At 43.8% G+C, this 17,194-nt stretch overlaps 1 protein-coding gene across 2 annotated transcripts in view; it reads left to right on the top strand.

The window, feature by feature from the left end:
* The window catches only part of LOC111142453 (transmembrane protein 241), a 117,594-nt gene that overhangs the window by 85,957 nt on the left and 14,443 nt on the right, over positions 1 to 17,194 (top strand). Inside the window, exons 14-15 of one of the 2 annotated variants that reach the window (XM_022495608.1) lie at positions 7,268 to 7,404; positions 7,903 to 8,220. The exons of the other annotated variant lie outside the window; for it this stretch is intronic. Of the exons in view, the coding sequence (XP_022351316.1) occupies positions 7,268 to 7,404; positions 7,903 to 8,220 (455 nt within the window). Of the gene's footprint in view, positions 1 to 7,267; positions 7,405 to 7,902; positions 8,221 to 17,194 lie in introns of those variants that run through there. 2 annotated transcript variants of the gene reach the window in all.

Below are 17,194 nucleotides of genomic sequence, written 5' to 3'. Positions count from 1 at the left end.
TTTACTGCCTGCCTAAAACAGCTGTTAATTCCATGGGATATTAAGGTACACTAGATTCTTAAAAGAGTTTAGGTGGTATTGTTTTTTAAGATTTTATTTTTAAGCAATCTCTACACCTAACATGGGGCTCAAACCCACAACCCTGAGATTAAGAGTCACATGTTCCATGGACAGAGCCAGCCAGGTGCCCCTAAATGGAAAACTTTTTAAATTTTTTTTAATTAATCTCTGCACACAATGTCAGACTTGAGCTCAGGTGATACTTGATCGAGAATTGCATGTGCTACTGACCGAGCCAGCCATCTCCCTCTGGGTGGTATGAAGAGTGCCTTATATCAAAGTGCATGGTCTCTCTTTGGCCTTCTTTCTGGACATGATTCTACCAGTCAACATTGATTACAGAAACCTTTGGAGCCTGGGGTGGAAAAAGTACATTAGTGTATGTGTAGTATATGTATGTAGTATATAGTGTATGTGTAGTGCTTGCCAAAAGCATCTTATGATCCAGAGGAGGAGGTAAGAGTGACAAGACTATTAGAGGACATTGCTGACAGGGTGGTATGACTTCAGGAGCTAGGAAAAGGGAAACTGTGTGTAGACTGATGCAGTGGAAAGATCAAATGGGCCCTATAAGCCCATCTTGCCTGGGAGAAGGGAAGATGGAGGGATGGCCTTCCAGGTCGAGTGGCAGGGGCCCTGAGGTGGGATGTGCAGGAGGGGAACTGTGAAGAAATACATTTGACCAGAGGAGGAGGAGGGTGTAGAGGTGTGAGGGGAAATTGGGCCTCGAAGAGACGGATTAGGGAGCCCTAAAAGCCAGGCCCCAGAGACCACTGTGAACTTCTCAGTGAGAACGACTAAAGGCAAATCACATTGGAAATGAGTTCCAAGCATTTAGAAGGGAGGCAAATCAAGGTAGTGAGTGATGTCAATAAAGGTGAAAGGTCAACTTGACTGATGACTGATCGTCTGAAGCAAAAAAAATTGTAATTATTTAATCTATCATATAAGTGTTGTGTGATGTGGTTAAGGAATTAGATAACAAAGACTCAGATCTGTTAAAGCAGTGTGGGGTGTGTGACAATTGTCTGGGTCTAGGGAAGATCACAAACGGCTCCAAAGTTTGTGGCTTAGGACTTGAGAAATCCATGGCATCACAGACAGAAATGTGTATGTGTGGGGGGGGGCGGTTATGAAAGAGCATCGTTGGGGAGGAAAGCTGGTGAAATATGTTTTAGATATGTATGGAGAGAAAACATCAAAGTGGAGCTGTTGTGCGTTGGAAACAGGTGAAATGCGGGGGAAAACTCAGGGCTTCATGTGTCTGTTTGGGCTTCACCTAGAGCAGTGGAGTTGGCATCAGGAGCTTGAAGAAGTAGCTGAGCTCACTGAGGGAGTGAGAGGGTTTGGGTGGAGCAGAGCAAAGGGCTAGGACTTTGCTTGGGAGACACTTAAATGCCAGAGATCAATAATGTGAAGGAGAGAGAAGTGATAGCCGAGGGGAGCCCCAAAAGTTCCATGTGGGGAAGTCTCAGGAAGAATTTAAAGGAGTAAAACAAAATGCCACCAAGAAATCAGAAAGATCCAGATTGAGAAAAGACTAGACCAAGGACATCACTAGCCTTTAGTAGAAGGGCAGGGTGGGAGGGGGTGGAAGATGGATCATAAGTATCCAAGAATACACAAGACACAGGAAGGAGCTTGTGACTGGTGGTGGTCAGGGGGATGGCCAGATCTAGTGAAAGTAATTTCTTTTCTGGGGAAACAAGGACTTAGGCATGCTTGAAACCAGAAAAGAACACACCATATGCAGAAATTCAGAGATGCTGAAGAATGAGGGAAGTTGGGAGAACAGGCGTCAGTGGGAGATGGAAGGGGGACAGGGACTAGCTTCAGAGAAAACAGCCTTTTCCCGGAGCCTCAGTTAGGAGGGCTGTGATAGATGGGAATGAGGCTTTCCCAAGAGATATGTGGTAGGGGATTGGAATTTCAGGGGAACAAGGAAAGACCGCTCACTGTTCGGCTTTGTCCAGTTGACCAGAAATACTATGACTCAAGTGAGTTCTGACAGTGTTGGTGTATCTAATATTTAAGACTAAATGCTGGGGCGCATGGGTGGCTCAGTGGGTTAAGCCTCTGCCTTTGGCTCAGGTCGTGATCCCAGGATCCTGGGATCGAGCCCGAATCGGGCTTTCTGCTTGGCAGGGGGCCTGCTTCCCCCTCTTTCTCTGCCTGCCTCTCTGCCTACTTGTGTTCTCTCTCTGCGTGTCTAATAAATAAATAAAATCTTTAAAAAAAAAAAAGACTAAATGCTGATGGCATGTACATTCAATTGTCGGGTTATATATAAAGATGATGTGCCAGGAGCCAGATCATTGATTATCCATGCCTTCTTAATAAAGCATTTACTAGTCCTTAATAGAACCCATTCAAAATAAAGTAGGAAACCGCTTAGCAATCAGACCTTCCATCCTCATCGCAAAGTCTGCCCTCTCTCATGGAAGATGATGTGTAAATGCTACTGATGGTTAATTGGAATGTTTGTCCCCGTTTTTATTTAGAGTTTTGAGTCAAAATCCATGCTTATACAATGGGGTTTCCTTTCCCATTGCTGCTTAGGACGATGCTTCTTTCCCAGCTCGGGTAGGGACACGGTCCCATGTAAGTCTTGAAACCTAGAGTGTGTAGTGGGCACAGAGTGGGGCAGACAGACAAAGATCAAGGAAGAATATATTGCAAAGTTAGAAAATTCTAGAACTACACTCAGCATTTTGAGATAAAAGCAGAATATATGAGATAATGTATGTGAAGGTAGCTGGGGAGTGACAATGTGCTGTGCAAACACAGAGCATTATTACATAGAGTGATATGAACCTGGACCAAGACTTCATTTTGATGTAGCTTTGAGGCGCAGGTCTGCCATCTTCTAGATGAGTGCTTTGTTTTCTCATCTGTAAGCACATGTAATAATAATGTGTGCTGTACTGAGAGGACTGAATAATATTGACACAGCCCTAAAAGAGTGAGTGCTGGCCATGGGCAGGTCCTCCCTGGCACTGTCAACTACTAGTTTAATTCTTCCCCCAACTTAACCAGTGATTTCTGGAGTCTGAGTCTGTCCTTTGTATTCTGCAGTTCTAGGTAAGTGAATTTAGCTGTGGGCAGCCCACTGTAGACTCTACTGGGGATTCAGCAGGCAGGACAACAGGGTCTCTCATACATGTTTAATCAGACCTTATCTAACAAAAGAAGCAATTGATGCACCATTCACAATGTTTTTAAACCTATATAAAGAGTCATTGATTCAGAACAGTTGCTAGGCCTGTGAAAATGTGTGTTTGTTGGTTTCCATGGAGACCACCCTGCTGGCTGTTCACTGATGGCGCCTTAATTATACAGTGGGATTGCCAGGGAGCCTTCACAGCTGTCTCTGAAACAACACCTCCTTGTGTAGTAACACGACCACCATCCTGAACTGTGTTTCCCACATCGGAGTTGCTCTTAAAAGAGGTGAGAAGATTCTGCTGGTAAGTTTCGGTCTCCAGTTGATTTAGCCTTGTGAAGGTCTCTTTAAGTGGGTAGGAAGTTTTCTGACTTCTGACTGCCTATCTTTTTCTTTTTTTAAAGATTTTATTTATTTGAGAGAGAGTATTAGTGAGAGAGCACAAGCAGGGGTAGCAGCAGAGAGAGAGGGAGCAGTAGACTCCCCACTGAGCAGAGAGCCTGATGCGGAACTCGATTCCAGGACCCTGGGATCATGACCCGAGCCGAAGGCAGACACTTAACCAGCAGAGCCACCCAGGTGCCCCTTGACTGCCTATCTTTCTGTCTGTTTTGCCAGATCTTGGGAACATGGCCTAATGTCTTTCTTTCTTCGATGACATGTCGACATTTCTCTTGATCAAGATATTGAACCAAGGAGTCTTGGCTATGTCAGTTTAATAGATAAAATTAAACCTGTTTTACATAGAGGATGAATTTGTAAAAGCGTTGTCAACAGATACTGTTGGGGTTCGATGTTTAGAATTTTAAAACTTCTCTAAGACTGTTGATGAAATTTGCTGTTTCTGGTATAATTTTTTTTTTTTTTAAGAAGAAGGAGCACCTTAGTGTCTTTTAAAATGAAATCATGAAAATTTTATGTCTTCTAAATAACATAATTTTTTTTACTCTTCACTTAAATTGTTTAGGTGTGTTTGTACAGAAGTTTCAAGGCTTGCTCTGAATCCTGTCTTGAACTTCTGAGGAGGTAACAAGTGAATACATCTTTCAGGTTCAGGAATCAAGGCTTCTTAGGTTCTATGTCCAGTATGCATGTGTATACACACACACACACACACACACACACACACACACAGAACAGACCATGAGAAAGTCCTGGGAGTAGAGTTACTGTGCCCATCATGTTTTGCTCTCACTAGGTCGCCTGTGCTGAACAGGATGTTAATTCTCTTCCTCCTCCTTCCTACTCTGTTGCTACTGTTACTCCCCGCTACCCCAGTTTTATTGAGATATAATTGACATATAACATTGAATTAGCTTAAGGCTCACCGCATAATGATTTGATATTTGTATATATTGTGAAACCATCACTCTATTAAGTTCAGTTAACATCCACCACCTCACATAGTTACAGCCAAGTAAGGAGTGCCTCATGAATTTGCATGACATCCTTGTGGGGGGGGGGGCATGCTAATTTTCTCAGTATTGTTCTAATTTTAGTGTATATGCTGCCAAAGTAGGCACAGTTACTTCCTTGCCTTTATTATCCTCATCATTCTTGTCATCCTCACTGTTGGGCGTGGAGAGCCCATCACTGTCTTCTCCCAGTTGTGCTTGGAGAAAGGGAATCAGGGGGAGAGGAGGCTCCCGCATGACCCCCTCAGTTCACCATTGGAATTTCTTCTCTCTTCTCAGCCTAAGACTCCCCGTCTTCCCATAACCTTGGAAAGCTCACGTGGAGGGGTCACTTTCCGTGTGGCTGTTGGTATTCCTTTGTGTCCTCCTTCGGTGGTTATTCAGCACCGTAACGCCTCAGGAATGGTCCGATGAAAATAAACGATTAAACCCAATGAAGCTCTGCTCTAAAGTAACTTTTATGTGGAAAGAGTGCGCTCAAAAGTCTAATTACGGCTGTGACCTAATTAAATCCCTTTTCTTTTCCACAGTTTAAGCCGCTATGGCAATGAGAATAACTTCTCATGGAAAATTAAAACCTAGGGGCAGCGCCTGATTTCCTTTACAGTCTCTAGCCAGGCAACAAAAACAGCTTGTGGATGTCTTTCCATGACATCACTGTCGAAGCGACAGGAACTTGAAGTGGCAAGTTCGGGAGCTGCCTTGTTATTGTTGAGCTGTATGGAAACAGCGAAGAATTTAGTTATCTGGGAATTCTTCGTTTATGAATAAGGTTTTCCCAGAGGGCACATGGGAGGGGAATTACAGTTGTGGATTAAAGAAAAAAAATTAAATTCCATTTCCCATTGTCAAAAAAATTCATAGGGGAGGGAGTGATGCTAACGGACATTTTGCTATTTTGGATAAGTTTGTTCTTTTCTTGTTTCCAGTGAAGCACTCCTAATTCTTTTCTGGGCTATTTTTAGTGCCATTGACCACCACAGTGTTCTCTGCTGCAAAAATATGATAACAATGCTGGCTTTCACAACTTTTGACCTGAATGAATTTGCAGCAGTTCATTTACTAAGGAAATACCCTGAATTTCTATAAATTTCCTGGCTCCAAGGCTTATATGTCATTTAAAATAACTAAAATTAAAGTGATTTTTGCAACACAAAGGCCAGTTAACTGGGGACATTGACAAGGCGCCTGTCGGAGGATACACTGATGTGTGCTTAGTTCACTGTAAAATAGTAAACGCGAAAATGAGTGCCGAGCGAATGCCTCAGTATGCTGATCTTGTACACATCTTTTCAGCTCTGTGCACCCCCGTCAGACATAGAGAATGATGGAAATCTGCAGGTATCTCTCAAGTACCTCCCATCGCCCCCAGTAATGCTCTTGGGGTGCACATCTGTCTTTGTTGTTTCCCTCCAGAGACCCTCTCTCTGTATCACTAAAACCAGGTTCCACAAGGTGTGGCCAAGCCCAGGGTCATCCGCAAAGAGCTCCCCCGACCGGGTCCTTGCCCAGAGCAAACCAGAGGGCAGGCGGGGGGCAGAAGTGAGTGGCCTGTACTGAGGGAGAATGAGTAGCCATAGTCAGAGCTGATCAAATGAAACCAATCTTGGGAAATCCCAAGGAGCAGACGTTCATTATGGGATTGCTGAGTTTTGACACATGATGGAAAGGAATGAGCCGTGGATGTGAAAGACATTTAGAGATGTTTTGCTTACATGCAAGCAAGTGGGTCCGGAGGTACGGCCAGGCCAGGCAGCTAAGTACAAGCAGGTTGTGTGTGTTTCGACGACTCTAGAAGAGCCAGCCAGTCAGTGAAATAGGCGGCAAGGAACGGTTTTTTTCAGTCAACAAAGAAATCTTCTGGTACCTTATAGACACAAGGAGCGTTAGCCTGTGTGTGTTCATTTTATCGTTTCTGCGCCTCTCTGAGGGGTGTTGATGGGGGGAGGTGGTGAGGGGAACAGGATCTCCCCGGTGACACCTCACGTCTGTCATCTCGTCATGTGACTTCTGGGGGCTTGGGGGCAGGCTCCCGTTGCAGTCCCCAACCACCCCTGTCTCCAAGGGAAGTTCTATCTTGTTTCTTTCCTGCCTCACCTCGGGCCATTCATTATTCCCTTGTTGGGGCTTTGTGTGTTTCCTGCAGGATTTTCCAGGCGCGTGCCATGTTTGGCCCAGAACGTGGTAGGTGATCGGTCAGGAGTTGATAAATAAGATACCCTCCACTTCCTCTGACCTCCATGTCAGGAGAAGAAAAATACGGGCAAGGATCAGGCTGATTAGAAAAATCATAATAATTGGGTCTCTCCTTCCCAGCCAGCCACCTGGGTGTCAGCCTGCGAGCCCAGGGGAGGCAGGGACATCTTACTCAAGGTTATAGCGTCGACACCTGCTGATGTGCCCAGCTCCCCATAAATAGGCCTGAGTGATGCTCAAGGGTCGATGTGTTCCCAGACGCAGGTGTTGAACTGCAAAGGATTTGGTCACTGGGAAAGTGCCTCTTACCTTTTTTAGTGAAAATGAAATTAGGGGCCACTGTTTTCAGATCTCAGTTCATCTTCTGTATGGTGATTACCCCATCCCCTCAAAATAAGAAACACAATTTTACTCTTTTTTTCACACTTTGTTTGATTTGTCTTCTTGGAGTTAGAGCACTTTGGTTGCAGGGATCCAATCACCGGTTGTTATCCCTGCACTGCCCTTTCTCCCCCGCCAGGGATTTTCACCTGGGAAAACAAATGTTTGTCTTCAGGTGAGAGTAAGAGTGTTCTCATGACATTGGGCCCTGCGTTCTTACAAACCCTCACCTTACAAATTGTACTGTGAGCATCATTGACACTACTGTCCCAAATTGCCAAGTGTTTATGACATTCAGAGCCTCGTCTGTCTGTATGCCCTTAAAAGGTTAGGATTTGGGAGGGAGGGTGTCACCTTTCATTAGAGTAGGCTTTATTGGTTTTGTCTTTTTTTTTAAGATTTTATTTATTTGAGAGAGAGAGAGAGAGCCAGAGCACGAGCAGGGGGAGTGGGAGAGGGAGAAGCAGACTCCCCACTGAGCAGGGAGCCTGATGCGGGGCTCAATCCCAGGACCCTGAGATCATGACCCAAGCCGAAGGCAGACGCCTCACCGACTGAGCCACCCAGACGCCCCTCGGTTTTATCTTTCATGGATGGCTAGAATGCTCGAGAAATTAAAAAAGGAGTTCACTCCAGGGAACTGTGAGACTAGGTGTCTTCTTGTATCCCCCACAGCTGAGACCATAGTCTGTGATCAGTAAATACTTCTTCATGAAAGTATTTCCCGCCCCCCACCTGGTATTGGAGTTGAGCTACAGCTGCGTGAGCCACTTGGATCTCCATAAGTCCTGGTGTATCTTCTGTGAGGTCAGTAATGGTTATTCTTCTTTTCCTCAACTTGTACTCGGGCGGTTGACTGTCCGCTCTACGGATTATGTAAGACCTACTTCGGTTTCCATACTCATGCTTCTTAGGGGGTTTTTGTTTTTCCTGACAGTTTTTTTCAAGTTGCTCTGTTGGAACATGTTACATTCAGCAGAGATTTGTAGAGTGAGGAGACAGTAGAGAGGACAGACAGGTAGCCCAGCTATGGATCAGAATTCCCCTCTAGCAGTGTCACCTTGGAAAGATTAACTCACCTCCATATGCATCAGTTTTCTTCTCTGTAAAATGGGAATCATGTAGATGTTGCAGGGATTGTATGAAATAATGTGTGTTGAATATTTTACCTTGGCTAGTATAGTATTACTTGAAAAGAATGAGCTTTTCCTTCGCAGATCGAGAAATGCTGGATGTGTTGTTTGCATTTTGGGTTCAGCTACAATTTCAGAGCTGCTGATATGGGTTGAGAGCCTTCGCTTCCAGTTTGTTCCACATTGCTACTCTAGTGTCAAGAGAGATCTAAAATGACCAGATCCAAGTGACACCCTAGGTTTCAAAGTGCTTTTTTCAATTTTTCAAAGAATTCAGAGAATCTAAGTTACCATGGAATTTCTACACAGGTGTTGATTAAAAAATATAAAAAAGAAAGAAAAATGAGAAGAAAGAAAGAAAGATATCAGCCATGGCATGAAATAAAGATTGTTGACTGGGTGTTCAAGAGGGAAACGGCAGCTTTTAGCCTGGACTAGGTTAGTGGTAAGGGAATGGGGCATTGAGACAGAAGTGGTATCAGATCTGATGTGGAACCACACATGCACCAGAGCTGCCAAAACTGTAGAGACTGACAATACCGAGTGTTGGCGAGGACAAAGAATAGCATTTCTGGCTTAGAAAACACTACAGCTAAACGAGGTCCCACTCCGGCCAAGTACCCGAGAGAAACGAAGGCGGATACACACGTGTACATTTCCTCTCATCTCCTTGTAATCCCTGTGTTTTGTCTGTAACCACTGTCTTTTTAAGCTTCTTGAAAATTCTCACTGGAATAAGTCAAGAAATGAATAAAATCTCCCATCCCCTTTAAAAAATTTTTTTAAGTGAGAGGCTAAAATTTAATCCCTGAGAAATACTTTGTAGATGATTTCTTTGTTTCTTATGCCGGGGGGGAAGCTCAAATCCAGAGAGGGGAACTGGCCCGCCTGAGGTCCGTCAAGGAGTCTGGAACCCCCAGGACACTGCTGGCCCGGCTCTCCCACAGACACGGGCATGAGAGCGGATGCTCACGAGATTGGCCTGGGCTCTTGTGAATCCGAGGGCAGGCCCCTCTCTGGCGTCTGATCACACCGTGTGCCCAGTTATCCTGGAACCAGCCGCCCACCGTTCTTAAGGGATAGAATCCTTATGGGACTTTTCTCAGTACCTTGCTAGGAAAAAGGGGTTCCCAGCTATTGTTTTGTTTTCCATCTCCCAGTTTTCTCTCAGCTTTAACGATGGGCTGCTACTCACCTCGCATGTGGTGCTCCCCAGTTGAGACCCAGTGGCTTCAACTTTGCTGACTTGTTGGTCTTGTTCCTTGTACCTAGAAATCCCTTCCCCAGCTTCCTCACTGGGTAGTTCTTATTTGTTCAAGATTAACATGGGCATCATCTCCATGGAGAGCTTATTCTCGTAATATCCGGAATATACCCGTAATCTCAGCACTTAACACGTTCCATGGAAACGACTTGCTTGGTGGCCTCTAGAAGCAGTGAGCCTGCACAGGGCGCCGTGAGGGCAGGTGCTGGCCTGTCGTGTTCTCCTCTGTGGTGCCTGGTGAGGTGCGAGGTGCGCGTCATTTGGCCTCTGCTTCATTCTAGCCATAGCCCTTCATTCTAGCCATTCAAAGCCCTTTTTCCTTTTTCACTTCTAATTCGGTAAAAGCTTCTTCTGAAACAGTTAGTCATTGTTATTTTTTTTTTAACTTTCACTTTTTAAAAACTCTCCAAAAGAGCAAGGAATAATGTCTTAGCTTGTGCTGCCATTACAAAATACCACAGACTGGGCGGCTGGAGCAACAGACATTTATTCCTCTCAGTTCTGGAGGCTGCAAGTCCATGGGGAAGCTGCCGGCAGGGCTGGTGTCTGGAGGGAGCTCTTTCCTTGGGTGGCAGATGGCTGTCTTCTAGCTGTTCACATGGCAGAGAGAAAGAGAGAGCGAGAGCTCTTTGGTCTCTTCTTACAAGGTCACAAAGCCCATCGTGAAGAGCCCCCCCCATGACCCCATCTAACCCCAGTTTCCTTCCAAAGGTGCCATCTCCCTGTACCATTACATTGGACGTTAGGGCTTCAACATATGAACTGGGGGCGGGGGTGGGGGGTGGGAGGGGCACAGGGGTGTCCACAGCAGAAGAGCTCACTGACATTTTGCAGAATGCACCAAACTGTAGAGCAAGAGCTGAAAGCCCTCATGGTTTGTGTAAATCCCTCAAGCAGAATTGAGCAGTCGGGGTGAAGCTCTCGCAAGCTTGCTCAGGAGTTCTCACCCCCAGATCGTGCAGAACCCACTGTGACCAGACCTGGAGAAGGCACAGCCCGTGACGTCATGGCCTCACTTCTCCCAGCTGTTATTTCTTCAGAAATTGTTGGGATTAAGGAAAGAGGCAGGTTTAAAGCAGCAAAAGTGTTTTTACCAAATGAGCACTATGTTTCCTTAAACACTGCAAGGAGGTCTGGATGTATATCTTTTGGCAAAGCTGTTCTTTTCCCTCCATTATTACTCAGGATAACAATGGCATGAATTAAACTTCTATCGAAAGGAGATGAAATGGCTAGGCTCAGGCACGTAAGCTAAACACAGCCATAACTTAATAACTCATGAGTGTGTTACTCTGCCTAACCAGTGAAGGGGACAGCCATGAATAAAAACTCATTAGATTAAGTGGTAACAGCAAAACAATGGCAACTGAACATGGTAGACATCCGGTTCTTTTTCCTTCTTCATTTACAAGCAGGATTGACTCCTTTGAAATAAATAAGTACCCAGGTTTCTTGGAAAATTTGGGTGGGAGACCTTAAAATATTATGGATGTGTTTCTTTGTTTTTCTTCTGAAAAAAGCTTAGACCTAGAGACAATGCTCAAATATGGGAATTCGTTAAAACACCAGTGCATTAAAAGTCTTTTAAAAAGTTACAAAAGAAAAAAAGGAGATGAAAAAAAATCTTCAGGCCTTGGAGTAAATATAATTATGGTGCTTTTATTTAAAAGCTCCTTTGAGCTGAAATTTATTTCATTTCTAAAAATAAACTGCAGAGATTAGATCTATCCTTTGAGTGAATCGAAACAACTCAGAAAATTAAACACCTTAGCCACATGCCCTTCCTTTCCAGAAGCACAGAGCCCTGTTTAGCTTGGGAGACTGATAGAACTTTTCAGTCAGCAGGACAAAATTTTAAAAATCACTTTTGCAGAAACCAATCATTTTTTTAAAAGTAAGCCTGTCAGTAGATGAGGACATTTACTGAATACAATGGAATGGAGAAAGTTGAGAAAAAGTACCAGAATGAAGACTCTATTGGCTTCACAGCAGGCGGTCTTTGAATGGAGTTTGAGAGAAAGGTAGGGTAATCCTAAATTCCCTGTTTATCTCAACAACTGGATGTTCTAAGGATGACAACAGTATTTTGCTCTTTATACTGCTTGGCAAAGAAGCAGTACTTGGCATATTTATAGCCTCTTTCTTTAAAAAACATAGTATATGAGGGGCACCTGGGTGGCTCAGTGGGTTAAAGTCTCTGCCTTCGGCTCAGGTCATGATCCCAGGGTCCTGGGATCGAGCCCGGAATCAGGCTCTCTGCTCAGTGGGGAGCCAGCTTCCCCTCTCTCTATCTCTGCCTGCCTCTCTGCCTACTTGTGATCTCTCTCTGTCAAATAAATAAATAAAATCTTAACAACAACAACAACAAAAAAAAACATAGTATATGATAGAAAATCAGACAGATCGGGTATTTTAGGATGAGCTGAAGTGGAATGCCCACAGAGAGAGCGAGAAAAGGAAGAAGCCCTCCAGAGGTACTTGGAAACACCATATCTGTGTCCATGTCAGTATGGCTTCTGGAGAAATGTGAACACTGAAGAGAAAAGTCTGACATCCAGCCACCCAGAAGCTAACACCTGCACAACTGTGCCAGGAAGTTGCAAGTCCAAGAGGAAAAAATGTCCAAATGGCCACAGGTTTTTGAAGTTACAAGCAAAGGACCAGTGTTAGATGGTGTGACAAGACACACAGGTCTTTTCAGTACACAGCATGTGTTGGAAGGTTCAGAGTTTTGATACTTAAACCCTACTACCCACTCCTCTTCCCTTCTTGGGTGTAGACTAAGAGAATACAGGGACAAGCAATAGTAGGCAAGTAGGAAACAAAGTTGAGCTGAAAATGTCAAGAGAGTTGAAATGTTGAAAATGTTTAGAGCCTTAAGGCTTTCTGCTCCTGCTAGGAATCATGGCTTCCTCCCCATCCTCCATTCCCACCCCCAACAGGTGGAGACAGAGACTCCAGGGAACTTTACTACGTGGATTCAGGGGAAGAGAGAAACCATTTAGAGTCTAGGTTTTGTGTGTAAAGCACTAGAATCCCATTAACTAGTATAATGAGGCTTGGTAAACATGCAGCAAGATGAGGAAGTCTTTCCATCAGAGTGAACTTGGATGAGAGTGAAAGGCCAGGAGGCAGATGAGTTTCCTCTCTCATGGACAGAGGGAATCATGAGGAGGAACCTGAATGTTGCTCTCACTACCAGCTGCCTTATTAATCCCCATCAGTTGCATCATACCTGAAACTGTCTGAGAGAAAGAGAAAGAGATTATGTCTTTGAGAAAGTCCTGTTGCCCCAGGCTGGTAAAATATTTATATATATACATATATAAAATATATTTTATATATATTTATAAAATATATATTTTATATATAATATAATATAATATAATATAATATATATTACATATATATAATATACATATTCCTAGACTATGATAAAATTAAAAAGGTAATTAAAATTATAATGTTGAGTTCATAAGATTGGCACTGGTTGGGAAGATGTTCAGAACAAATCAAGTAAAGCCGCCCACCTTGCCTTACCATGACAGCTAAGGAGGTTCTAGGGAAATAGTGGTTAGCCAAATCTGGTTTGAAAGCAGTAGCTTAACCTTTCTCTGGATCTCAGTTTTATAATCTATATAATAATCTGTAATTATCTATATGATAAATGGAAACCTTTTACTTCAGAGTACAGTGTTGTACGTTGTGACAGGTCAACATTCCACTGAAACAACTAGGGGGAAAAGCAAATAAATTGCAAAAATTGTATTTTTAAAGAAATCAGAGGGGTGCCTAGGTGGCTTAGTCAGTTAAGCGTCTGACTCTTGATCTCACTCAGGTCTTGATCTCAGGGTCATAAATTTTAAGTCCTATGTTGGGTTCCATGCCGGGTGTGGAGCCTACTTTAAAAAAAAAAAAAGAAAAGAAAAAGAAAAAGAGCAAAGAAAAGAAAAAAGAAAAACAAATCAGAGACTGGTGAAAGCAATGAGAACCACATAAATAATTTCCAGAGAAGGAAGGACCCTTCCTACGTATACTGAGTAACACAAGGTCTTTTCTTCAAGGTGGTTGGGGGTGGGAGGAACTTGCTGATTTTGGGTGGGGGCTAAGGATCTGGCTGGCCCAAGAAGAGCAGACAGGACACAGTGTAGCAGGATTAGTGAGGCATAAAGGGAGGGAAAGAAAGGAGAGAACAGGATGCCTAGGTGGCCCAGTGGGTTAAGCCTCTGCCTTGGGCTCAGGTCATTATTTCAGGGATTTGGGATTGAGCCCTGCATCAGGCTGTCTGCTCAGCAGGGAGCCTGCTTCCCACTCTCTCTTTGCTTGCAGCTCTTCCTACTTGTGATCTCTCTCTCTGTCAAATAAATAAATAAAATCTTTAAAAAAAATGGAGAGAACAGAAGAAAGCATGAGAGACATGGAAATTGTCAAAAAAATTCAAAGTATGTGTCACTGGAGTTCTAGAAGAGAGAGATGGAGCAGACACAGTATTTGAAGGGGTAATGGCTGAGAAGTTTCCATAACTGCCAAAAGATATCAGTCAGAGCCTCAAGAAGCTCACTGAGCCCCAAACAAAAAATACAAAGAAAACCATACTTACGCATATCCTAGTCAAACTGTTGAAAACCAGAGGTGAAGGGAAAATCTTAAAATCAACCAGAGAAAAAAAGACATTACTTTAAAAGAAGTGACATTTCCCCTGATAGTAGGAATGCCAACAGACAATGGGATAACATCTTTAAAGTGCCAGAATTTACGGGAGAGACGAGGTAATCTCAGTAGTCCTGTTCTTCTATTCCTGTTAAAGAACTGATCACCAAGCTGTTCAAAATTACTGAGTGTATTTGGGGATTTACTGTGTGGAGTTTTCTAGACCCTTACTAAATGTATGTGCTTATTTGATCTTCAAAACTTTTCTAAAATCGCATTTATTTATTTGTTTTTAAGTAATCTCTGTGCCCAGCATGGCGCCTGCACTCAACGACCCTAAGATCAAGAGTGGCATGCTTGGGGCGCCTGGGTGGCTCAGACAGTTAAGCATCTGCCTTCTGTTTGGGTCCTGATCTCAGGGTTCTGGGATCGAGCCCCGAGTTGGGGTCTCTGTTCAGCAGGGAATCTGCTTCTCCCTCCCTCCCTCTCTCAAATAAATAAATAAAATCTTAAAAAAAAAAAAAAAGTTGCATTCCTTACCAACTGAAACACCCAGGTGCCCCATAAAATCACATTTAAAACTCATTATGAATCAAGGAAAGTAGTACATAATTTGGATAGGCCATGTTCTAAAGTAAAATATAAATATTTGAAGGTAAAATAAATAAAAGAGTCTATAAGAAGGAAACCACAGGGGTTCCTGGGTGGCTCAGTGGGTTAAAGCCTCTACCTTCGGCTCAGGTCAGGATCCGAGGGTCTTGGGATCTAGCCCTGCATCGGGCTCTCTGCTCAGCAGGGAGCCTGCTTCCTTCTCTCTCTGCCTGCCTTTTCCCCAACTTGTGATCTCGGTCTGTGAAATAAATAAATAAAATCTTAAAAAAAAAAAAAGAAAAAAACAACCCATGGTAAATTACATGTCTGATAAGGGACTTGTGTCTAGAATATAGAAAGAACTCTTATCAATCAATAGTAAAAAGACAGATCGCTCAATTTAAAAGGGGGCAAAAGATCCCAATAGACAATTCTTCAGATAAGACACAAAATAAGCCCCATGGAAAGATACCGAATATCAATAGCCCCCAGAGAAATGCAAATAAAACCACAAGGAGATACCACTTTACACCCACTAGGATGGCTATTAAAAAAAAAAAAAAAGACAAATAAGATCGAGCATGTGATTGGACTCGTGATTTCAGCTCAAGTCATGATCTCATGGGTTGTGGGATCAAGCCTCACGTCAGGCTCCTCACTCAGCATGGAGTCTCCTGAGATTCTCTCTCTCTCTCTCTGCCCTTGCCCTCTGCCCACTCGCTCGCTCACACACACACATGCTCTCTCTCGCAAATAAATAAATAAATAATAAAAAATCTTTTAAAAAATGAAATAAAAGTTGCCTACTGCTGCCCCCCCCCAAAGAAGATCAAGCTTGCAAAGAAATGGGAATCCCCACACTCTGCTGGGGGGAATGTAAAATGGTGCAATAAATGATCGTTACAGTGATGATGGAGATAATGGTGATGGGGTGATGATGTCTTGGTTATCAGGTTCTGGCCTGTTCATCAGTGTTACAGAGCAGTTCTGTGAATGGTGGCAGTTTTGTGGATACTTTTACTCAACCTAATGGTATGTCAATGACCGGGGATTCAACCATACCTTCCTGTGAAATTTCTAGGGGATTTTTTTTTTTTAAGATTTTTTTTTTTTAAGATTTTATTTATTTATTTGATTTAGAGATCACAAGTAGGCAGAGAGACAGACAAGAGAGAGGAGGAAGCAGGCTCCCTGCTGAGCAGAGAGCCCGATGGGGGGGCTTGATCCCAGAACTCCGGGATCATAATGTGAGCTGAAGGCAGAGGTTTTAACCCACTGAGCCACCTAGGTGCCCCAAGGGGATCTGTTTTTTAAGATTTTGTTTATTTATTTCAGAGAGAGAACATGCACGAGCCGGGTGGGTGGTGGAGGGAGAGAGGGAGAAGCAGACTCCCCGCTGAGCAGAGAGCCCAACGTGGGGCTCGATCCCAGGACCCCGAGATTGTCACCTGAGCCAAAGGCAGATGTTTAATGGACAGAGTCACTCAGGTGCCCAAGATATTCCAATTTGATTGATACTGGGCAGGACTTTAGTTTTTGTCTTTTGGGTGTTTTGAGAGGAGATTCTGATGTGTAGCCGGGCGGGGTGGGGTTGAGAGCTGCTGAGTCAGGTTCACGCCCAGGGTTCAGCAGAACTACCGTGGAGGGCTAGCTACCACTGGGGTGGACTGTGAGGGTCGGCACAGGCGGCAGACCAGGCTGTTAGTCCCAGCTCTTCCCTTTTGTGACTCTGCTTTGAGCAACGTAACCTCTAGGAGCTTCAGTTTTTTCACCTGTAAAATGGGACCAAGCACCCTCCTGTGCAGGGATGTTGGGGGAGCACATGAGCTCATACATGTAACACTACAGAGCGGACGTCTGGCACATTTTTGGTCCTCTTTAAATTGTGGTCACTTTCTTCCCTTCCTTTCGCTGAACTAGATGGTCATGTCGCCTCTTTCCTAATTCCGCTCTTCCTCTGTAAAATGTAAGAGTTCGTTCAAAGTCACCCAGAGGTTTTCTAGGTTTAAAATTTATCCTTCCTTCATATACTCTTCATCTCCTATTGTCCCTCATCTATGTTCTCTGTCCCATGGTGCTTAGGGGAAACTGATACCTGCCAGAGTAAGGACTCATTGTGTCCTTGAATGAGGACATACCAAACTATGAATAGCCATGCCCAGAATTTAGCTGGAGTTGTCTGTCACTAATAATTACACTGATCATGGTAAGAAATCAGAGGATTGATGGTAAGGGTTGAATTGAATGTTTTTAAATTGCCAAATAGAGTTCTCAGCCTTAGCTGTGGTTTGTGTCTGGTGGACTTGGAATAGTTCCTCGGGTCCTGGGTGAAAAAGAGATA

Source organism: Enhydra lutris, unplaced genomic scaffold, assembly GCF_002288905.1.
Source record: "Enhydra lutris kenyoni isolate GAN:26980312 unplaced genomic scaffold, ASM228890v2 scaffoldscaffold8, whole genome shotgun sequence".
NCBI lineage: Eukaryota > Metazoa > Chordata > Mammalia > Carnivora > Mustelidae > Enhydra > Enhydra lutris.
Note: the sequence above shows the minus strand (reverse complement) of the source record. Positions and strands in the feature narration are given on the sequence as shown.